A 24,826-nucleotide genomic window follows, 5' to 3' on the forward strand; every position below is an offset into this window, starting at 1 on the left:
ACAGATGTCACAATTTTGCATTAAAATGTAATACATTTACGAGAAAATCTTGCAATATTACAGAAACAGAAAGAATATGAGAAACTGTTCCCAATTTTATAAGAAAAAAGTCGACACATTGTGAGAAAAAGACTGCTTTTAGGTCATTTTTTGTTGGTATTTACTTTAAGTTATTACAGTATGTCTCTAAGTACATTTATTTTAATTTTTTAATCAATTTTGGCCAAAGGGGGTGCATTTCAATTTCTTACACACACTTGTTATTACATGTGTTGGCCAGAGGGGAAGTACTTCAAATTTTTACACACACTTGTTATTTCATATGTTGGCCAGAGGGGGAGCACTTTTAAAACCGACACAGTCAATTTGAAAAATCCCTCCTTTTTGGGACCACCATAATGTTGATAGATTTCACCACTAGGGGTGCAAATGAGACATTCTCTATTATATGTAATGGTTTTCCGTATTGGGACCATGATTTATGTCCTAACTTGTTAACCGGTCCTGATATGGAAGGTACTTTTCCTTGTTGATGTCTCAAAAAGGGTAGAAATACAACACACACACACACAGTACTCAGACACGTGACAACAGGGTTACGGACGCACATTTTGATTTAGGCATTTGCAAATAGTTTTGCTACGACAATACTTAACAACATGGATTTCCCTGGCGATGTGATGAAAATAAAGAGTGACATCACAAACGCCTTCCTCGTTTGTTCTTGTATTTGTACCTCGGCCCTCGTCTTTAGGGAAGCCAAAGCCGGCTCCTCCTCCTCCTCGCGGTTGTCTCCGTCCCTCTGCGATGTCCACCCGCAGAAATTTGTCGTCTAACTCCTGCGGGGGTCAGATGTGGTGACCGTCACACACCTCGAACACAACCTCAGACATAAAGACACTGAGGCTACTCACAGCGCCGTCGTATGATAACGCCTCTTTAAGAGAGTCCAGATCATCAAACTCCACGTAGCAAAAACCTGCAATAGTTCAAAAACAACATGTCAGGGAGGACAGAGTATTGTACACAATGAAGGGGTGGAACGGTTCACTAAATCCACGGCTCGGATCTTAACACGGTTTGTGGTCACGGTTTTTGGTTTGGTTATGTGTACATTGTTGTTCTTTTTATAACACCTCAGAATACTATATACTAGGGGTGTAACGGTACACAAACATTTCGGTTCGGTACGTACCTCGGTTTAGAGGTCACGGTTCGGTTCATTTTCGGTACAGTAAGAAAACAACAAAATATACATTTTTGGGTTATTTATTTACTAAATTTGCAAAATCTTCCACCAAAAATATTTTTCTTAGTGGAATATTTGATGTGAAGTAATGGGAACCTTGGATAGGTCAATAATTCATAATAACATTGATTTTGATTCAATATTATGTTTTGAGCAATGACAGTTTGAAAAAAAACAAAAAAAAACAGCTTTGTTTTATTAGTCAACATTGCAACTTTTTCTAAATTACATTTAACCTTTAAGCTTTTTTATTTCACTTTTGTTATGTTTTTGTTTATTTTAATAGTATTTTTAGAATAAGCTGTGGGCCGCAAATGGCTTCCGGAGAACACTTTTGACACCCCTGTTATAGATAATAAAAAATTAAATGTGATAAATCTATGGATAAAAAGCAGAGCCTGGCGACGCATGCGCGTTTATCATAACTCTCTCTCTCTCTCTGTCTCTGCCCCTCCCTCACCAATTTTTCGGACTATAAGTCGCAGTTTTTTTCATAGTTTGGCCGGGGGTGCGACTTACACTCAGGAGCGACTTATGTGTGAAATTAACACATTACCGTAAAATATCAAATAATATTATTTATCTCATTCACGTAAGAGACTAGATGTATAAGATTTCATGGGATTTAACAATTAGGAGTGACAGATTGTTTGGTAAACGTATAGCATGTTCTATATGTTATAGTTATTTGAATGACTCTTACCATATTATGTTACGTTAACATACCAGTTGGTTATTTATGCCTCATATAACGTACTTATTCAGCCTGTTGTTCACTATTCTTTATTTATTTTAAATTGCCTTTCAAATGTCTATTCTTGGTGTTGCGTTTCATCAAATAAATTTCCCCAAAAAATGCGACTTATACTCCAGTGCAACTTATATATGTTTTTTTCCTCCTTTATTATGCATTTTCGGCCGGTGCGACTTATACTCCGGAGCGACTTATACTCCGAAAAATACGGTACTTACATCATGTATATAAAACCTTTATGGAGGTGTTTGGATGTTTTTTTAAAGGCTTTATAGGCAGAATAGAGCGGCTTCCATAGGCTCTATTGCAGGGGTGCTCATTACGTCGATCGCGAGCTACCGGTCGATCGTGGAGGGTGTGTCAGTCGATCGCCAGCCAGGCATTAAAAAAATGAGCGATCATAAATCTTCACTATAACGTCACTTTCGTCACTTGATTGACATTCACGGCACCCGAGGGTCTTCTGAGATGACGCTGGCTGCTGCCAGCTCATTAAAATTACCGACAGGAAGGCGAGAAACACTTTATTTCAACAGACTCTGGCGCCGTACCTGTCGTCAAAACTCCAAAGACCGACTACACAGTTGCACAATAAAAGCTCTGCTTCATCCTGCCTGCGCTAACAAAATAAGAGTCTCAGAAAGCTGGCGTGCACAAGCTAGCAAGCTACGGAGTTTGCCGACAATGTATTTCTTGTAATGTGTATACAGAGGAGTACGGAAGCTGGATAAATAAGATGCCAAAAACCAACCACTTTCATGTGGTATTGGACAGAAAGGAGGACTTTTTTTCTCCTCCATTCGAAAATACGGACGTTATCTTGTCTTCATGAAAGAAAGGAATCTATATGTGTTAAAAATGCTTGTATTATCTTTAAACACTTTTAACTTATTAACAATATTAACTATATGTGTTAAACATGCTTGTATTATCTTTAAACACCTTTAACTTATTAACAATATTAACTATATGTGTTAAACATGCTTGTATTATCATTAAACACCTTTAACTTGTTAACAATATTAACTATACGTGTTAAACATGCTTGTTTTATCTTTAAACACCTTTAACTTGTTAACAATATTAACTATATGTGTTAAGCATTCTTGTATTATCATTAAACACCTTTAATTTATTAACAATATTAACTATATGTGTTAAACATGCTTGCATTATCATTAAACATCTTTAACTTGTTAACAATATTAACTATATGTGTTAAACATGCTTGCATTATCTTTAAACACCTTTAACTTATTAACAATATTAACTATATGTGTTAAACATGCTTGTATTATCATTAAACACCTTTAACTTGTTAACAATATTAACTATATGTATTAAACATACTTGTATTTTCATTAAACACCTTTAATGTATTAACTATATGTGTTAAACATGCTTGTATTATCATTAAACACCTTTAACTTGTTAACAGTATTAACTATATGTATTAAACATACTTGTATTTTCATTAAACACCTTTAATGTATTAACTATATGTGTTAAACATGCTTGCATTATCATTAAACACCTTTAACTTGCTAACAAAAACATATGTTTCATAAATAAGTAAATATAAATTATATATATGAATGAGGTAGATCCCCACGACTTGATCAATTGAAAAGTAGCTCGCCTGCAGAAAAAGTGTGAGCACCCCTGCTCTATTGTGAGCAGACTTTTGATTGCATTTATTTAATAGTTAGAATTAATTTAAAAAAATGATTGTGACCGATAGGCAAACTTTAAAAAAAATGCAGTTACCCTTTAACAGACTTTGCATTCTGAAATTCTTCACCGGTATAAAAACTGACTCTGTTGACGAGATGTATGCAAGTTTGGCTTCGACAATCGCGGCAGCTTATTCAAATCTCTGTGAAATTGGTGGAGTGACGTCAATTTTCGAGGTAACGAGCCTTTGAAATAGGCAACAATTTGTCTCAGTGCGGTCCCTTGATTTTTTATTTTATTTTGTACGATCCATTTTAATCCAGTTTGTTGCTCACTCTCACATTACCGCGGGTACAATACAGCCAGGTAAACAAAACCTACGTCCAGCAAAAATGGCTACCCGGCACCCACAATGCATTGCGAAATCACATGCCCTTTCGAGCCCTATTTAGCACGGTGGATAGCCGTTAATCCTGCTAGCAGGACTCCAGGGAGACATGCAAAACGGCATGTTTTGCCCGCACCACACCGGTCGCCGTGCTGTCTTTTGAGGAGGCTCAACAACTGCTGCTTCTCCTGTAATTGTTATTATCCGAACGACACAGGTGCTCTGAATTGTGTCAGGTTTGAATTTTTACCATGAACCGTTCCATCCCTAATACCAGGCTATAATATGGAACTCCTTCTGACCTTTGAACTTGTCCGTGTCTTTGTCATGCACGAGGCGCACGCTGCGAATACTGAGGTCCTTGAAGATCTTGTCGATGTCGCCCTGTACTATGTTGAGGGGCAGGTTGCCCACGTAGGCGGTGTAGGGCGGTTCTGTCGGAAGCTCCTTCATCCTTCTGCCGCCTGCGGGGCCGCCGCTGCCGCCGCGCCTGATGGGAGAACAAAGCATCATGGCAGGTGAGGCAATCCACCATATGAACTGACGTGGCAAGAAATGGGAATAAACAATTTTCCTGCTTAGAACTGAGATCCGGATTCTCTGGGACGGTGTTTTACCTTACATATGCGCTCGCCATTTGGTGCCATTAATCATAAAATGCTGTAAAGATGTTGTTTTTGCCGATCTCGATGGAAGGTCCCGGAAGGACAACTGACTTAAAAAAAAAAAAAAAACTATACAAACGAATGAATACTTAAAACATACTTGTCAACCTTGAGACCTCCGATTTCGGGAGGTGGGGGGCGTGGTCGGGGGTGGGGCGTGGTTAAGATATATATATATATATATATATATATATATATATATATATATATAAGAAATACTTGACTTTCAGTGAATTCTAGCTATATATATATATATATATATTTTATTACATATATATATACATATATATATATATATATATATATATACATATATACATATATATATATATATATATATATATATATATATATATATATATATATATATATATATATATATATATATATATATAAATAAATAAATAAAAGAAATACTTGAATTTCAGTGTTCATTTATTTACACATATACACACATAACACTCATCTACTCATTGTTGAGTTAAGGGTTGAATTGTCCATCCTTGTTCTATTCTCTGTCACTATTTCAGAACACACACATAATGCAAATATACATTATAAAATCAATAAGAAAACGGGAGCTCTAATTTGGGAGTCTAAATTAGGATCAGAAGTTCCTATATAAACATTGCGTACTCACGTCGCCATTTTGTATTGATTACTGCAGCTGTGCACTGGATTCATTCACAAATACAAACTACAACTCACAAACACTTTAGAGTTAGGCTCCACCATCAGAATGTGTACTTAAACTTATAAAGATCACATGGATATTATTCAGTGAGTTGATTCACCAAAACTAACCTGTTATACAGGAGGAAAAAGCACACAGGACGTTTCAATTGTTCACAGACTGGTCGCGCTAATCAGAATGACAAGACACTTCCGGTCTGCAGGTGATAGCATTCAATTGGGAAGAAACGCCTTACTGCCCCCTACTGACCAATGTGAATACTGATAAATGTGTAATGACAGCTCCAAAAACGAATTCAAACCACAAAATAAAATAAATAAAATCAACACAAAAATGTGACACATTATGGGTGGGTCACATATGCATGTACAGTAGATGGCAGTATTGTCCTGTTTAAAAGTGTCACAACATTGCTGTTTACGGCAGACGAACTGCGTTAAGGTAGAATAAAACATGACTGCTGTTGTTGTGTGTTACCGCGCTGGGAGGACGTTAATGAAACTGCCTAACAATAAACCCACATAAGAAACCAAGAACTCGCCCTCGATCATTAGCTGTTTATATTGTGGGAGAGCGGACGTGTGAACAGGCTGTCAACACGTCACTCAGGTCCGCATGGAGCTGGAGGGAGCGTGGCCTCCAGCTCCGCCTGAATTTCGGGAGATTTTAGGGAGAAAATTTGTCCCGGGAGGTTTTCGGGAGAGGCGCTGAATTTCGGGAGTCTCCCGGAAAACCCGGGAGGGTTGGCAAGTATGACTTAAAATCAAGTCAAAAACATAGCACCCTTGCTCACTCCATAGTACATTCATGCAAAGACAAGTTAGAAGAAAAGTCAATCAATTAATTGGATTGTTCCGCCCACCAGCTGATGAACACACAAAAAGCCCACACTTGGTTGGTAAAACAAGTCTACATAGTAAAACAAATAGAATTAAAAAAAAATGTAAATATAAAAATCTGCACAAAAAAATTAAACACTCTACAATACAGTGCAGAGCAATTATGTACACCAAATTGAACTGAAAACCGTGGTATGATCCCAACCTTGGGTTTCGTGAACCGTTCGACCCTACTTCTTCTACAAACAAAAAAGTGCCTTTACATTTTTTTGGGGCAGTTTCGAATCTATTTTACATTTGATTGTATAAAAAGAGACATTTCTCTCTATAGCACTCATTCAGTATTTTTCCATGCACTGAAATAGTCTGATTTCTAGGGGTCTGACAATTTGTTTTAACGATTTGATTCAGAATGTGGTTGCCAATACGATTCAGGGAGTTGAAATCGCTTCAGTAACTTTAAAGCAAAAACAAATAATAAATAGTGGATACTGGACTGGGCAGCACGGTGGAAGAGGGGTTAGTGCATCTGCCTCACAATACGAAGGTCCTGAGTAGTCTTGGGTTCAATCCCGGGCTTGGGGTCTTTCTGTGTGGAGTTTGCATGTTCTCCCCGTGACTGCGTGGGTTCCCTCCGGGTACTCCGGCTTCCTCCCACCTCCAAAGACATGCACCTGGGGATAAGTTGATTGGCAACACTAAATTGGCCCTAGTGTGTGGATGTGAGTGTGAATGTTGTCTGTCTATCTGTGTTGGCCCTGCGATGAGGTGGCGACTTGTCCAGAGTGTACGATGCCTTCCGCCCGATTGTAGCTGAGATAGGCTCCAGCACCCCCCGCGACCCCAAAGGGAATAAGCGGTAGAAAATGGATGGATGGATGGATACTGGACTGCAGGTGAAGTTTCCTATAGTCCTGTAAATTATTTTAAGGGAATTATGTATGAATGAATTATAGATACAAACAACAACTAATGGCCAATGCGTTCAAATCTTATTTGAATAAAGTGCAACCAACACTTTAGGTTGAATTAACAAGAGGAAAACCTTTCTGCTCTTATTTTCATGATTGAAGAAATGTTCAATTAAAGTAGTTACCAACATTTTAACAGTAGATTAACCAGCTACATTTGCTTTTTGTTCTCAACATAAAATAATACAATAATACCGTACATTCCATACTATAAGTCGCTACTTTTTCTTAAACTTTGAACCCTGTAGTTTTATTTATGGATTTTTTTCCCCGCTGATGGCCAGCATAAAGTAAATAGTTTAAAACAAGCAAACAAACACACTGAATAGGTGTGTTATTGTTTGTGCCATGGCGCCATCTTTTGGACGAGTTCACTCACTGCAGAAGTTGCAGTGGCTGCATAGCTCTTCTGTTTAGACTTTTGTTTAAACCTACCGGAAGTACAGTTTCCGTTTGGTCTTCTGGCTGTCCCATGTGTGATGTCTGTCGGAGTGTATTTCTGCACATTTTTATGTGCTATGGTAATCTGATGAAGCCAGGGTCGTTAGCATTAGCTACTATGCTAACAGGTTTACGAGTGTCTTTGTTACTATCATTACCTTACAATGGCATTCTTTTTGTATTATTTCAGATTTGTAAAGTCACCAAAACGTCACTGTGGAGTTATTGAGTCCGTTTAGCTGATTGGAGAGCTCGCTTCCACAGCTCGTGGGTCCAAGATGATGACTTCTGTTTTGTTTGATCAGCCGTTTACAGACACCATTTGAAAACAATTAAGGTATATACAAACCCCGTTTCCATATGAGTTGGGAAATTGTGTTGGATGTAAATATAAACGAAATACAATGATTTGCAAATCATTTTCAACCCATATTCAGTTGAATATGCTACAAAGACAACATATTTGATGTTCAAACTGATAAACTTTTTTTTTTGCAAATAATCATTAACTTTAGAATTTGATGCCAGCAACACGTGACAAAGAAGTTGGGAAAGGTGGCAAAAAATACTGATAAAGTTGAGGAATGCTCATCAAACACTTATTTGGAACATCCCACAGGTGAACAGGCAAATTGGGAACAGGTGGGTGCCATGATTGGGTATAAAAGCAGCTTCCATGAAATGCTCAGTCATTCACAAACAAGGATGGGGCGAGGGTCACCACTTTGTCAACAAATGCGTGAGCAAATTTTTGAACAGTTTAAGAAAAACCTTTCTCAACCAGCTATTGCAAGGAATTTAGGGATTTCACCATCTACGGTCCGTAATATCATCAAAGGGTTCAGAGAATCTGGAGAAATCACTGCACGTAAGCAGCTAAGCTTGTGACCTTCGATCCCTCAGGCTGTACTGCATCAAAGAGCGACATCAGTGTGTAAAGGATATCACCACATGGGCTCAGGAACACTTCAGAAACCCACTGTCAGTAACTACAGTTGGTCGCTACATCTGTAAGTGCAAGTTAAAACTCTCCTATGAAAGGCGAAAACCGTTTATCAACAACACCCAGAAACGCCGTCGGCTTCGCTGGGCCTCAGCTCACCTAAGATGGACTGATACAAAGTGGAAAAGTGTTCTGTGGTCTGACAAGTTCCCATTTCAAATTGTTTTTGGAAACTGTGGACGTCGTGTCCTCCGGACCAAAGAGGAAAAGAACCATCCGGATTGTTATAGGCGCAAAGTTGAAAAGCCAGCATGTGTGATGGTATGGGGGTGTATTAGTGCCCAAGACATGGGTAACTTACACATCTGTGAAGGCGCCATTAATGCTAAAAGGTACATACAGGTTTTGGAGCAACATATGTTGCCATCCAAGCAACGTTACCATGGACGCCCCTGCTTATTTCAGCAAGACAATGCCAAGCCACGTGTTACATCAACGTGGCTTCATAGTAAAAGAGTGCGGGTACTAGACTGGCCTGCCTGTAGTCCAGACCTGTCTCCCATTAAAAATGTGTGGCGCATTATGAAGCCTAAAATAGCACAACGGAGACCCCCGGACTGTTGAACAACTTAAGCTGTACATCAAGCAAGAATGGGAAAGATTTTCACCTGAGAAGCTTAAAAAATGTGTCTCCTCAGTTCCCTAACGTTTACGGAGTGTTGTTAAAAGGAAAGGCCATGTAACACAGTGGTGAACATGCCCTTTCCCAAATACTTTGGCACGTGTTGCAGCCATGAAATTCTAAGTTAATTATTATTTGCAAAAAAAAAAATAAGTTTATGAGTTTGAACATCAAATATGTTGTCTTTGTAGTGCATTCAACTGAATACGGGTTGAAAAGGATTTGCAAATCATTGTATTCTGTTTATATTTACATCTAACACAATTTGCCAACTCATATGGAAACGGGGTTTGTAAATAAACATTTACAAAATGCTTCTGAGACAGTTACTAATTTCACAATGTGTATATCTGCGGTTTATATCCCGGTGGGGCTGATATATGAAAAAACAAATTTTCTTCTAAAGTTTAGTGGGTGCGGCTTATATCCCGGTGCGCTCTACAGTCAAATGTTTTTGTCAAATACGGTAATATGAAAAAACCCAAGTGCAAACATCTCTTAAAGTTAAATTGACAGCAGGTTTACCTGTTACTTTTACTGTTCTTTTTTTTGACATAGAAATTATACAAATAGAAACTAATAACCAAAATGATTACCGAGCACGGCCACCGCTGCTGCTCACTGCTCCCCTCACCTCCCAAGGGGATGGGTCAAATGCAGAGGGTAATTTCACCACACCTAGTGTATGTGTGACTATCAGTGGTACTTTAACTTTAAAGGTTAAAGGATGGAATATACTCTCGCATCGCGTAGTTTACGTCCCGCCTACGGCGTCTTGTTTGATATATAGTTCTTCCGTGGGGGTTGTTGCCAGACTTGTATTTCTCTTTCAAAACACTATGGGCAGTGTCGCCAGAAGGAGCAACTGCAGACTAGATATTGTGTATTTCAATACGAACACTGAACCACAACATCGACATTTTGTCGACAATGGAACTAATCATTCACAATATTCAGCTTAACTTTAATGGGCTTTTAAACTTATAAACCAGAAAAACATACCTTCATGAAGATGGACTGTGCAACGGCAGAGGACGCTATAAATAATATAATAAACAAAATTGTTATAAGTAAGTTAATGACATGCTGGTGTTTATCGGTATGGTCATGTACAGAGTTCAAAAATGTTTGTAAATATACCGTGACTGAAAGATTATTGAGGTAGAATGAGAAGTGTTGTGTGTGAAAGAAAAAGACGTGTGTGCACTCGAACGAATGTGTGTCGGAATTGAACCTGTTAGTACTTGCACTTTGTGACTTCTTCTGGCCGCAAATATGGCTGGGCGATATATTGAGTTTGTAAGATATATTTTTAAACAAGATTTGAATTGAGAAAATATCGTAATATCGATATAATTTATTTCACGTGAAAATGACCAAACACCGCTTATTTGTTGTGTTCCTTGTTCTCCCCCGCTCTCCACTCCCTCTCATGGGCTACTAAACCCCTCAGCTTGCACGTATAAGAACATCCATGATTGGTTGGTTGTTTACAATTATGAGTCACGATTAGGGATGTCCCGATCCAGGTTTTTGCACTTCCGATCCGATACCGATATTGTTTTTGCATTTCCGATCCGATATTGACCGATACTGGCCTATCCGAGCATGTATTAAAGTTTAAAGTTATTTAGCCTACTTAGTTGTCAGAATCATGTTGAAAAGGGTTTTAGTACTCTTGATAACAACTAGCCAGCTGAATTGGGGGAGTTTGAATAATACGCAATGGTTGGTAACAAGAAACTGACCTGTTTATTCAAGAATAAACACAAAATAGACAAAATCATACATGACAAACAGAAATGGCATCATTGAACTAGGGCTGGGCGATATGGCCTTTTTTTAATATTGCGATATTTTAAGGCCATATTGCGATACACAATATATATCTCGATATTTTGCCTTAGCCTTGAATGAACACTTGATGCATATAATCACAGCAGTATGATGATTCTATGTGTTTTGATTGATTGATTGAGACTTTTATTAGTAGGTTGCACAGTGAAGTACATATTCCGTACAATTGACCACTAAATGGTAACACCCGAATAAGTTTTTCAACTTGTTTAAGTCGGGGTCCACTTAAATTGATTCATGATACAGATATATACTATTCAGATATATACTATCATCATAATACAGTCATCACACAAGATAATCACATTGAATTATTTACATTATTTATAATCCAGGGTGTGGAGGGGGGCGCCGGATGTAAGTGTCAAAAAGACAGCCAAAAGAGTTTGATATGAGAATAAATCTAAAGTTAAAATATAGGGTAGAAATGCACCCATTTGCAGGAAATGTAGTCTTGATTTTCAAAATTTTCTTTCAAGGCTTGCATGTCTACATTAAAACATTCTTCTTCATACTGCATTAATATATGCTACTTTTAAACTTTCATGCACAGAAGGAAATCACAACTAAAAAAATCACAAATTTTTTCATACGGTGTTGATGTGGAAATTTTTCCCTCCGCATTTTGATGGTGTGGACGTGTGGCACCAAATGGAGATAAGCGTCTCGACAGACGTCACAATATTTGAACAATGATGACGAAAACTGTTTTCTCTGTCGTGTCCATGTGTCGAAAATTGTTATGCGCTTATTTTTTTATTTGATTTTGTGGGTGGCATAGATTTGCTATGTGCAGAAGACGCTTAAACAGTGCGCAATTGCACAGACGCGCACCTTAGAGGGAGCGTTGCTCGCACGGCTGCACTAGCATCACAGCTAACGTTAGCCATGCTGCTACCTCTCTGCTCGGGGAAGACGTATACGTATGTGACGTATGACGTGACAGTATGTGACGTGTGTAAGAAGGTGCACTTGCTGTCTGTGAGAGGGAGACACAGGAAAGAGTGAGAAGAGCCTGTCGTGTAATGCCAGCAGCTAAAAGCAACTGCGTGAGAATTCACAGACCTGTGGATGTGTTGAAGGTGTGCTGGAAAATGCGGAACGGAAATTACGGAGCAGCAGAATAGTGGAATGTATTATTTAAATAGGTGCGTTGGAAAACACGGACCGGAGTTTTTTTTAAACTGGATCTGGATCGGCATTTTCCCATGCCTTGCCGATACGCAATTTTTGGCAAATATCGGCAGCCGATCCGATCCAAATATCGGATCAGGACATCCCTAGTCACGATTGGTTGAGATTAGGGCTGGGCGGTATGGCCTTTTATTAATATCTCGATATTTTTAGGCCATGTCACGATACACGATATATATGTGGATATTTTGCCTTAGCCTTGAATGAACACTTGATGCATATAATCACAGCAGTATGATGATTCTATGTGTCTACATTAGGGATGTCCCGATCTGATATTTGGATCGGATCGGCCGCCAATATTTGCCAAAAAATGCGTATCGGCAAGGCATGGGAAAATGCCAATCCAGATCCAGTTTAAAAAAAACCTCCGGTCTGTGTTTTCCAACGCACCTATTTAAATAATACATTCCACTTTTCTGCTGCTCCCTAAATTTCCGTTCCGCCTTTTCCAGCACACCTTCAACTCATCCACAGGTCTGTGGATTCTCACGCAGTTGCTTTTAGCTGCTGGCATTACACGACAGGCTCTTCTCACTCTTTCCTGTGTCTCCCTCTTGCTGTCTCCCTCTCACAGACAGCAAGCGCACCTTCTTACACACATCACATACTGTCACGTCATACGTCACATACGTATTCGTCCTCCTCGAGCAGAGAGGTAGCAGCATGGCTAACGTTAGCTGTGATGCTAGCGCAGCCGTGCGAGCAACGCTCCCTCCAAGGTGCGCGTCTGTGCAATTGCGCACTGCTCAAGCGTCCTCTGCGCACGGCAAATCTATGCCACGCACAAAATCAAATAAAAAAATAAGCGCATAACAATTTTCGACACACGGACACGACAGAGAAAACAGTTTTCGTCATCATTGTTCAAATTTTGTAACGTCTGTCGAGACGCTTATCTCCATTTGGTGCCACACGTCCACACCATCAAAATGCTGAGGGAAAAATTTCCACATCAACACCGTATGAAAAAATTTGTGATTTTTTTAGTTGTGATTTCCTTCTCTGCATGAAAGTTTAAAAGTAGCATATATTAATGCAGTAAGAAGAAGAATGTTTTAATGTAGACACATAGAATCATCACACTGCTGTGATTATATGCATCAAGTGTTCATTCAAGGCTAAGGCAAAATATCCACATATATATGGTGTATCGCAATATGGCCTTAAAATATCGCAATATTAAAAAAAGGCCATATGTGGTCCAGACCTAGTTCAATGATGCCATTTCTGTTTGTCATGTATAATTGTGTCTATTTTGTGTTTATCCTTGAACAAACAGGTCAGTTTCTTGTTACCAACCATTGTGTATTATTCAAACTCCCCTAATTCAGCTGGCTAGTTGTTATCAAGAGTACTAAAACCCTTTTCAACATGATTCTGACAACTAAGTAGGCTAAATAATTTCAAACTTTAATACATGCTCGGATAGGCCAGTATCGGTCAGTATCGGTATCGGATCGGAAGTGCAAAAACAATATCGGTATCGGATCGGAAGTGCAAAAACCTGGATCGGGACATCCCTAGTCTACATTAAAACATTCTTCTTCATACTTAATATATGCTCATTTTAAACTTTCATTCAGAGAGGGAAATCACAACTAAGTCAATTTAGTATCTCGGTGCGCTCTGAAAATAATTACTGAATGTGTTTTTCAGCTTATTGTGTTCATTCAAGGCTAAGGCAAAATATCGAGATATATATCGTGTATCGCAATGTGGCCTAAAAATATTGAGATATTAAAAAAAGGCCATATCGCCCAGCTCTAAGTGGCATTCTGTACAAAAAGTGCACTTTAATTTAGTGTTGTTTTGATATGTCATCTTAGTGACATCATTCACAAAAGTGCACTTATAACTTGTTTTAAAATGTTTCTGACAATCTTGCACTTTCTGTTTTGAAATGACATGAATGTTTGTGCCACTGCTTAATAACTGTTTAATAAATACACTTTTGGTAAATTTACTTAGTTGTGATTTCCCTCTCTGCATGAAAGTTAAAAAAATGAGCATATATTAATACAGTATGAACAATAATGTTTTAATGTAGACTAGGGATGTCCCGATCCGATATTTGGATCGGATCGGCTGCCGATATTTGCCAAAAATTGCGTATCGGCAAGGCATGGGAAAATGCCGATCCAGATCCAGTTTAAAAAAAACCTCCGGTCCGTGTTTTCCAACGCACCGATTTAAATAATACATTCCACTTTTCTGCTGCTCCGTAATTTCCGTTCCGCATTTTCCAGCACACCTTCAACACATCCACAATTCTCCCGCAGTTGCTTTTAGCTGCTGGCATTACACGACAGGCTCTTCCCACTCTTTCCTGTGTCTCCCTCTCACAGACAGCAAGCGCACCTTCTTACACACGTCACATACTGTCACGTCATACGTCACATACTGTCACGTCATACGTCACATACGTATACGTCCTCTCCCAGCAGAGAGCGAGGTAGCGGCATGGCTAACGTTAGCTGTGATGCTAGGGCAGCCGCTAAGGTGCGCGCCTGCTCAAGCGTCCTCTGCGCACGGCAAATCTATGCCACGCACAAAATCAAATAAAAAAATAAGCGCATAACAATTTTCGACACACGGACACGACAGAGACAACAGTTTTCGTCATCATTGTTCAAATACTGTGACGTCTGTCGAGACGCTTATCTCCATTCGGTGCCACACGTCCACACCATCAATTTCCACATCAACACCGTATGAAAATATTTGTGATTTTTTTAGTTGTGATTTCCTTCTCTGCATGAAAGTTTAAAAGTAGCATATATTAATGCAGTATGAAGAAGAATGTTTTAATGTAGACATGCAAGCCTTGAAAGAACATTTAAAAAAATCAAGACTACATTTCCTGCAAATGGGTGCATTTCTACCCTATATTTTAACTTTAGATTTATTCTCATATCAAACTCTTTTGGCTGTCTTTTTGACACTTACATCCGGCGCCCCCCTCCACACCCTGGATTATAAATAATGTAAATAATTCAATGTGAATATCTTGTGTGATGACTGTATTATGATGATAGTATATATCTGATAGTATATATCTGTATCATGAATCAATTTAAGTGGACCCCGACTTAAACAAGTTGAAAAACTTATTGGGGTGTTACCATTTAGTGGTCAATTGTACGGAATATGTACTTCACTGTGCAACCTACTAATAAAAGTCTCAATCAATCAATCAAAACACATAGAATCATCATACTGCTGTGATTATATGCATCAAGTGTTCATTCAAGGCTAAGGCAAAATATCCAGATATATATCGTGCATCGCAATATGGCTTTAAAATATCGCATTATTAAAAAAAGGCCATATCGCCCAGCCCTAGTTCAATGATGCCATTTCTGTTTGTCATGTATAATTTGTCTATTTTGTGTTTATCCTTGAATAAACAGGTCAGTTTCTTGTTACCAACCATTGTGTATTATTCAAACTCACCTAATTCAGCTGGCTAGTTGTTATCAAGAGTACTAAAACCCTTTTCAACATGATTCTGACAACTAGGTAGGCTAAATAACTTTAAACTTTAATACATGCTCGGATAGGCCAGTATCGGTATCGGATCGGAAGTGCAAAAACAATATCGGTATCGGATCGGAAGTGCAAAAACCTGGATCGGGACATCCCTAGTCTACATTAAAACATTCTTCTTCATACTTCATTAACATATGCTCATTTTAAACTTCCATGCAGAGAGGGAAATCACAACTAAGTCAATTTAGTATCTCGGTGCGCTCTGAAAATATTTACTGAATGTGTTTTTCAGCTTATTGTGTTCATTCAAGGCTAAGGCAAAATATCGAGATATATATCGTGTATCGCAATGTGGCCTAAAAATATCGAGATATTAAAAAAAGGCCATATCGCCCACCTCTAAGTGGCATTCTGTACAAAAAGTGCACTTTAATTTAGTGTTGTTTTGATATGTCATCTTCGTGACATCATTCACAAAAGTGCACTTATAACTTGTTTTAAAATGTTTATGACAATCTTGCACTTTCTGTTTTGAAATGACTTGAATGTTTGTGCCACTGATTAATAACTGTTTAATAAATACACTTTTGGTAAATTTACTTAGTTGTGATTTCCCTCTCTGCATGAAAGTTAAAAAAATGAGCATATATTAATACAGTATGAAGAAGAATGTTTTAATGTAGACACATAGAATCATCATACTGCTGTGATTTATGCATCAAGTGTTCATTCAAGGCTAAGGCAAAATATCCAGATATATATCGTGTATCGTGACATGGCCTAAAAATATTGAGATATTAAAAAAAGGCCATACCGCCCAGCCCTAGTTGCACGCACCGCTCCCCTGCTTCCGTATCAGCTTGTTTTTGACACAGGCCCCCATATCACTATAGCTGCCCGGGACATGCCTGTATATGACTTGTTAATTTTGGACCTCCAGTATCAGCATGTCCTCACCCCTAAGTGTCAAGGAGGTGAAATTACATCTGAAAACCTTTGACAAGTTGACTTCAGGTCAGTGAGGTTGTTTCAAAGTGTAAAAGCCAATCCGCCTTGAAAACAGACTCTTTTATTTTGAAACCGGATGATTGATTTTGAATGACTTCCTGTCCAACCCAAGGAGATTTTAGTTCAATTGAATGGACGTGTTGCGGCGACGGGAAAATGTAGACGCTCTACATATATTTAGCGCAGGAATGCGGAACGTCCCCGCCATGCGAGTGTCGTTCCACAGCGGTGGAGACTGAAAACATTGACTTGAATAGATACGGAAAGGGACCGCCGGCCTGGCGGTGTCGTTCTGCATCCAGTGGAAATCCGGGTTCAGAGTTGTAAAAGTATCAAGGCAGCGTAGTGACTAAACTGAAGCATAATACAGATTTTTAAACACGGCGACTCATTAGGACTGAATTAATAGCACCCTCTGCTGGTCGCTGCCAAGAAGTACATGTATGGAAAAAGATGTGAGACCAACATTAGATCACTAAGCCGGATAAGTTTATTCAGGGCAAATCCCACCTAACCTTATCCTTGTCCACAACACACAGTGGTCGTTTAAGACCCCCTCACCCCCTCCGTCAGCCGGCGCAACATAACCTAATACGCATGCGCGGAAAATGCGCACGTCATAGTCACCTTCAGTGTTACTTTGTGTGCAAGTTCTTAAATGTAACTTATCTAAACTTCCTGTGTTGTGGTATTTCAAATAACTGGAGTCCAGTGTGTTGTGGGGCCCTATTGTAATGAACCACACCTGAGCCATCATAAATTAATCAAATCTTTTATTATACACTTAAATAATGTGATAAAGAAATATTTTACATCAATCAAACTAGGGATCTAGATATCTGGTCTAGATATCTACTCCTCACTCTTTTGCCTTCTATTTGTTTCTGTTGACTTTATATACTCAGGACCTAGACCAGGGGTCGGCAACCCGCGGCTCTGGAGCCGCATGCGGCTCTTTGATCACTCTGATGCGGCTCAGCAGCTTATTTGCTGAACCCCCCAATTTTCCCGTGAGACTTCCGGATTTCAGTGCCTCTCGCAGACTCCCGGGATTAATATTCACCGATTTTCACCCTTACAGCTATAATAAGGGTGTGCCATGATGGTACAACATTTGGCGCCCTTTACAATCTGTATTAACAACGTGCCAGCCCAACACTTGTTATACATTGTACATCTTTTGCTTGCACACGTACGCGACAGCAAGGCATACTTGGTCAACAGCCACACAGGTTACACTGACGGTGACCATATAAAACAACTTTAACACTCTTACTAATAATGCGCCACACTTTGAACCAAAACCAAACAAGAATGACAAACACATTTCGGGAGAACATCTGCACCTTAACACAACATAAACACAACAGAACAAACACCCAGAATCCCATGCAGCCCTGACTCTTCCGGGCTACATTATACACCCCTGCTACCACCAAACCCCGCCCCCACCCCAAGCCTGCTCCCTCACACATCAACCCCCCCCTCTCTGTGCGTCGGTTGAGGTGGGCGGGGTTTGGTAGCGGGGGTGTATAATGTAGCCCGGAAGAGTTAGGGCTGCATGGGATTCTGGGTATTTGTCCTGTTGTGTTTATGTTGTGTTACGGTGCAGATGTCCTCCCGAAATGTGTTTGTCATTCTTGTTTGGTGTGGGTTCACAGTGTGGCGCATTATTAGTAAGAGTGTTAAAGTTTTGTTTTATACCGCGACCGTCAGTGTAACCTGTGTGGTTGTTGACCAAGTATGCCTTGCTGTCACCTACGTGAGCAAGCGAAAGCCCCACTCAACATGTGGCTGATCAGGCACGCTGATGGTAGAGGGCGCTATATGCTGTACCATCACGGCACGCATGACGCTGACAACCGCTACACATTTAAAACCCGCGTGCCGCACCAGCTTAAAAATTCCGTAAAAAGGTGTGGGCATCGTGTCTGAGACCTCTGATTTATACATAGCACAAAGTAAAAAAAAAAAAAAACTTTGTATGCAGTGTTATTTCATTTAAAATTTCTAAAATTTCTGCGGCTCCTATTGTTTTCTATAATTTGTGAAACTGGTCAAAATGGCTCTTTGACTGGTAAAGGTTGCCGACCCCTGACCTAGACGTTGAGTCTGCGACACACATGGCGGACAATAACTGATACGGTCTGCTTTGCCAGTCCAAAAGCATTCGTCGTTTTCCGTAGTCTTCCCTCGACGACCAGGTAATACAAAGCACACGCTACCTTTTTTTATCACGTCCAGGGGAGCCCGCATTCTTGTTGACTCTCCTTCGACAAATGGGACAAAGTTTTTCGCTAAGTAGAATCACAGCTGACCCGGACATTCGAAAGTTCTCTTGCCGTGTGAGAAGTGTTGTATCTTAAATAGCTGCAATCGCTTTCTCATAAGGTATTCATGTGTGATTTCCACAAGCGTCTGTACAGACGGAAGGAGAAACACGGGCATGCCTGGATGACTCGGCCTTTATATTTCCAGTGGTTAGCATGAATTGATTAACGTGGAAAAACTTATTTGGGTGGTCAATTGTACGGAATATGTACTGTACTGTGCAATCTACTAATAAAAGTTTCAATCAATCAATCAGCTCCGGGTTACGAAACCGCTCTATTATGAAGCTGGCTGTGGTGCATTATTTCTGATGTCACTTCCTGTGTGGGGCGCGGTCTTTCTGGCGTCACTTCCTCTCCGAGCTCAGTTTGTAAACGATCAATGAGTCCATACAAAGCTAAGAGTTGGAGATTCAAGAAATACACGGCGCACTTACCCGTGTAAAAAGGGGGACCTTAAACGATGGTTTAGTGTGGCTGAAACGGGGCTTAGGCTAAATAATTATTTGTTTAAGGGGTAATCCAGCTTAGTGTAGACCTAGCTGTTATAATCAGCCGTTATTACATGTGTGACCGCTAGGAGGCAGTACTGGTTAGTATTCAGCTTACCGTGCCACATAAGGTGGTAGAGCAAAACTGCATGAAGACACATGTATGTTGTATCAGAATCAAAATAGTTTTTATTGCCATTGTTTGAGAACGGGTTCACAAACTAGGAATTTTTCTTGGTGCATAGAGTGTAGAGAACGGCGGAAATTCTAGGCATATGCTAATTATTTTGCGAAACGAGTTTGACCCGGTGGTAATTCTAGACATGCGCTAATAAAAATAATATTTTGACCCGGCGGTAATGCTAAGCATGCGCTAATTATTTTGCGAAACGAGTTTGACCCGGCGGTAATTCTAGGCAGGCGCATACTATATACCCGGCGGCAATTCAAGGAAATACGGTATATAAATAAACATTGATTGATTGATTGATGCATGACCGCTAGGGGGCAGTACTGGTTAGTATTCAGCTTACCGTGCCACATAAGGTGGTAGAGCAAGACTGCATGAAGACACATGTATGTTGTAGAGCAGTGTTTTTCAACCTTTTTTGAGCCAAGGCACATTTTCTGCGTTGAAAAAATCCGGAGGCACACCACTAAAATCACTAAAAAACGAAACTCAGTTGACAGTAAAAAGTCGTTGTCACAATTGTTGGATATGACTTTAAACCATAACCAAGCATGCATCAATATAGCTCTTGTCTCAAAGTAGGTGTACTGTCACCCCCTGTCACATCACACCCTGACTTATTTGGAGTTTTTTGCTGTTTTCCTGTGTGTAGTGTTTTAGTTCTTGTCTTGCGCTCATATTTTGGTGGCTTTTCCTCTTTTTTTTTGGTATTTTCCTGTAACAGTTTCATGTCTTCCTTTGACCGATATTTCCCGCATCTACTTTGTTTTAGCAATCAAGAATATTCCAGTTGTTTTTATCCTTCTTTGTGGGGACATTGTTGATTGTCATGTCATGTTCGGATGTACATTGTGGATGCCGTCTTTGTTCCGCAGTAAGTTTTTGCTGTCGTCCAGCATTCTGCTTTTGTTTACTTTGTAGCCAGTTCAGTTTTAGTTTCGTTCTGCATAGCCTTCCCTAAGCTTCAATGCCTTTTCTTAGGGGCACTCACCTGTTTGTTTATCTTTGGTTTAAGCATTAGACACCTTTTACCTGCACACTGCCTCCCGCTGTTTCCGACATCTACAAAGTGATTAACAACCGGCTGCCACCTACTGATATGAAATAGTATTACATGGTTACTCTGCCGAGCTCTAGACAGCACCTACACTCAACAACAACACATAATTTGCAGACTATAATTACTGGTTTGCAAAAAATACTTTTTTAACCCAAATAAGTGAATTTAGTTAATCTCCCACGCAGTGACGTGCGGTGAGGTTCATGGCTGGTGAGGCACTGACTTCATCACAGTCAGATTTACAAACATATGAACCCTAAAGAGTATCTTATTCACCATTTGATTGGCAGCAGTTAACGGGTTATGTTTAAAAGCTCATACGAGCATTCTTCCCTGTTTGGCACTCAGCATCAAGGGTTGGAATTGGGGGTTAAATCACCAAAAATGATTCCCGGGCGCGGCTGCTGCTGTTGCCCACTGCTCCCCTCACCTCCCAGGGGGTGAACAAGGGGATGGGTCAAATGCAGAGGACAAATTTCACCACACCTAGTGTGTGTGTGTGACAATCATTGGTACTTTAACTTAACTTTAACTTTACACATACAAACTGTAGCACACAAAAAAGCACATTTAATAAAAAAAACAACGTTATTATGGTCTTACCTTTACTTATAAATGAAGTCCATGCGCAGCTCCTTTTGAACAAAAGCATCGGTAACTTGTTTATAGAAGTCTTCCTTATCTTTCTTCAGTTTTAAAAGTCTCTCTGTCTCGATGGAGATCTTCCTTTAAGTATTACCTCCCGCTTCGATTGAAAGTCCAGTTTAGAAAACTGTTTTATTATAGATATGTAATCCTCCATGTTAATAGTCCAGGCAAGAGGAAAAAATAAACGATTGCTGCTTGTTGTCACTTCTTCTGCAGCCGAGTAGTCGCAGAAATGCTCCCTGGGATCACTACCGCCCTCTACCACCAGGAGGCGGGATTACTGCGAGCCTCACACAGTGCCGTTTTATCATTGCTCAGCACAAGAAATACGTTACACACATACAGTTGTTGACAAAATACACTGTACATTATATACCTCAGCTAACTAAACTATGGAAATGTATAATATAGTTCATATAGCAATACGGTCTCACTGCACAGCAGGCCAGCAGTTAGCCGAGTCATTGCGCAATCCATGTTGAGGCACTGAGTGACGTGCCTCAACTGGCTGCTGACTCACCGCAAGTCTCTTCTCAGTATTTGAACGGCAAATGTGAAAATTCTGCGATTTTGAATAAAAAATCTAAAACTGGTGAAGTTAAATGGAAAATAACTATAGTATAATCACTGGATACATAATTTAATTATTTATTTTTCTTTCTATGATGGCATGTAAGGCCCCGCCTCACCTGCCTGCACGTCACTGCTCCCACAGCACACCAGACTGTATCTCACGGCACACTAGTGTGCCGCGGCACAGTGGTTGAAAAACACTGTTATAGAGAACATGAGTTATTTAAACTAAGTTACTTGCTATCAACACAGCCTCATCCTTCAAACACGAACATGACAATGGCCTTAGACAAACTTTATTGATCCACAAGGGTCATCCACACTCAATCGAGAAGAGCATACAGTCTATTGATATTGCCCATCTTGCCTATCTGAATGGGAAGTTTATCTCACTTTCAGTTTTAAATGCTAGTTTAGTTTCCCGCCATCCTTTTAGCAACCAATTATGAAGAAACGCAGTTGAGGTACGCTAATAATAAACAGCGACGATCATGTGATGGTCTCCAACGAATGGTGCAGAAAGTTGTAAACAAATACTCTGTTCCACCTTCATCGATCCGTGACCGAATGACAAGAACATGACATGTGCATTTTAACATGTGAGGTACAGAAACCATGGAGGAATTCATAAAAATAAAAAAAAAGGGTGCAGGTTGAAGCTGCAGCAAACCGAAGCATGAATGACGTGCACGGACTGGTTCTCCAGGCTTGTGCTGCGTGCGTGGGGACCAGCTCAGCATTGCACCGCACCGCATGGAGGCAATGCGGGCCCGCCTCTCAGCCTCTCGGCCGGGGCGGGATCGGGTTAAATGTTGGGACTCGGACGCCGAAGTCGGCCTCGTTGACGGCCGCATGGCCTGTTTATGTCAGCATGCAGCAGCTACGACGTTGCAGTTAGCATGTTAGCTCACTGACCGCGGTGAGTCCCAGCCTCTCCGAGCCCGGAGCTGGCCTGAACACCGAGGCTCGGCACGGAGCCGAGAGCCAGGCCCGGCAGCCGCGCGACGACGTTCGGAGAAGAGCGTGGCGGACAACAAGGCGAGGGTCAGCGGGGTTTGGTGTCGCAGGCGGGCAAACTCACCCTCTGTTGCTGCCGAAGCTGCTGTAGGCCCGATCATCGTAGCTATCGTAGTCCGCCATTACGCTGCTGTGTGTGTGGGAGGAGGCGGAGGTCCCTGACGTCACACTCTGTGTGTTTAGGTGTCCGCAGTGCGCCTGACCGCGAAGTGCGCACTACAAAATGATTTAGTACGCTGAAATAAATTAAAAAAAAAAAAAAAAAAAAAATATATATATATATATATATATATATATATATATATACATATATATATATATATATATACACAGTGGGGCAAAAAAGTATTTAGTCAGCCACCAATTGTGCAAGTTCTCCCACTTAAAATGATAAATGATAAATGGGTTATACTTGTATAGCGCTTTTCTACCTTCAAGGTACTCAAAGCGCTTTGACAGTATTTCCACATTCACCCATTCACACACACATTCACACACTGATGGTGGGAGCTGCCATGCAAGGCGCTAACCAGCAGCCATCAGGAGCAAGGGGTGAAGTGTCTTGCCCAAGGACACAACGGACGTGACTAGGATGGTAGAAGGTGGGGATTGAACCCCAGCACAGCCACTCTACCAACTTCGCCACGCCGTCCAAATGTTTTAAATTAAAATTTTCTCGAAGATTATATTTCTCCTCTTTTGTTGAGAACAATTTTTGTATATTCTTGGGTAGCAGATTTTAGTTTGCTTTGTACATAATTTGAGCTGTTTGCAAATTCACTATGTCATGGAATTCCAGTATTTTTGATTCAATGAATAAAGGGTTTGTATGTTCTCTATATCCAACATTATGTATTATTCTAACGGATCTTTTTTGTGACACCGTCAATGAATGAAGTGTACTTTTGTAGTTATTTCCCCATATTTCCACACAATAACTCAGATATGGTAACACTAGCGAGCAGTAGAATATATGGTATATGGAATATGTAATTTTAGCTGTTAACAGTCTTTTTCAGTCAATGTCGGTTTATGGGCGCTCATTTTAGAGGCTAGCACAGCAGCCCCCTGAGGGACTTCTAAATCTACTTTAAGACTGCCGCTTTAATCAATCAATCAATCAATCAATGTTTATTTATATAGCCCTAAATCACAAGTGTCTCACATAGGTACACTTCAACTGTGAGAGACAGAATGTGGGGAAAAAATCCAGGAATTCACATTGTAGGATTTTTAAAGAATTTATTTGTAAATTATGGTGAAAAATAAGTATTTGGTCAATAACAAAAATTCAACTCAATACTTTGTAATATAACCTTTGTTGGCAATAACAGAGGTCAAACGATTACTATAGGTCTTTACCAGGTTTGCACACACAGTAGCTGGTATTTTGGCCCATTCCTCCATGCAGATCTTCTCGAGAGCAGTGATGTTTTGGGGCTGTCGCCGAGCAACACGGACTTTCAACTCCCTCTACAGATTTTCTATGGGGTTGAGGTCTGGAGACTGGCTAGGCCACTCCAGGACTTTCAATTGCTTCTTACGGAGCCACTCCTTCATTGCCCGGGCGGTGTGTTTGGGATCATTGTCATGCTGGAAGACCCAGCCACGTTTCATCTTCAAAGCTCTCACTGATGGAAGGAGGTTTTGGGTCAAAATCTCACGA

The 24,826-nt window shown here is 40.1% G+C and overlaps 1 protein-coding gene across 4 annotated transcripts in view; it reads right to left on the minus strand.

Annotated features, from left to right (window-relative positions):
• Positions 1-23,347, minus strand: part of eif4h (eukaryotic translation initiation factor 4h) — a 30,695-nt gene extending 7,348 nt beyond the window's left edge. For all 4 annotated transcript variants that reach the window (XM_061972438.1, XM_061972437.1, XM_061972436.1 and 1 more), the window contains exons 1-4: positions 23,225-23,347; positions 4,368-4,555; positions 915-979; positions 737-839 (exon numbers count right to left, since the gene is read on the minus strand). In XM_061972438.1, the coding sequence (XP_061828422.1) occupies positions 737-839; positions 915-979; positions 4,368-4,555; positions 23,225-23,283 (415 nt within the window). In that variant the 5' untranslated portion in view covers positions 23,284-23,347. The remainder of the gene's footprint in view (positions 1-736; positions 840-914; positions 980-4,367; positions 4,556-23,224) is intronic.
• Positions 23,348-24,826: the final 1,479 nt, after the last annotated feature.

The sequence above is a fragment of the Nerophis lumbriciformis genome, linkage group LG17, assembly GCF_033978685.3.
Source record: "Nerophis lumbriciformis linkage group LG17, RoL_Nlum_v2.1, whole genome shotgun sequence".
NCBI lineage: Eukaryota > Metazoa > Chordata > Actinopteri > Syngnathiformes > Syngnathidae > Nerophis > Nerophis lumbriciformis.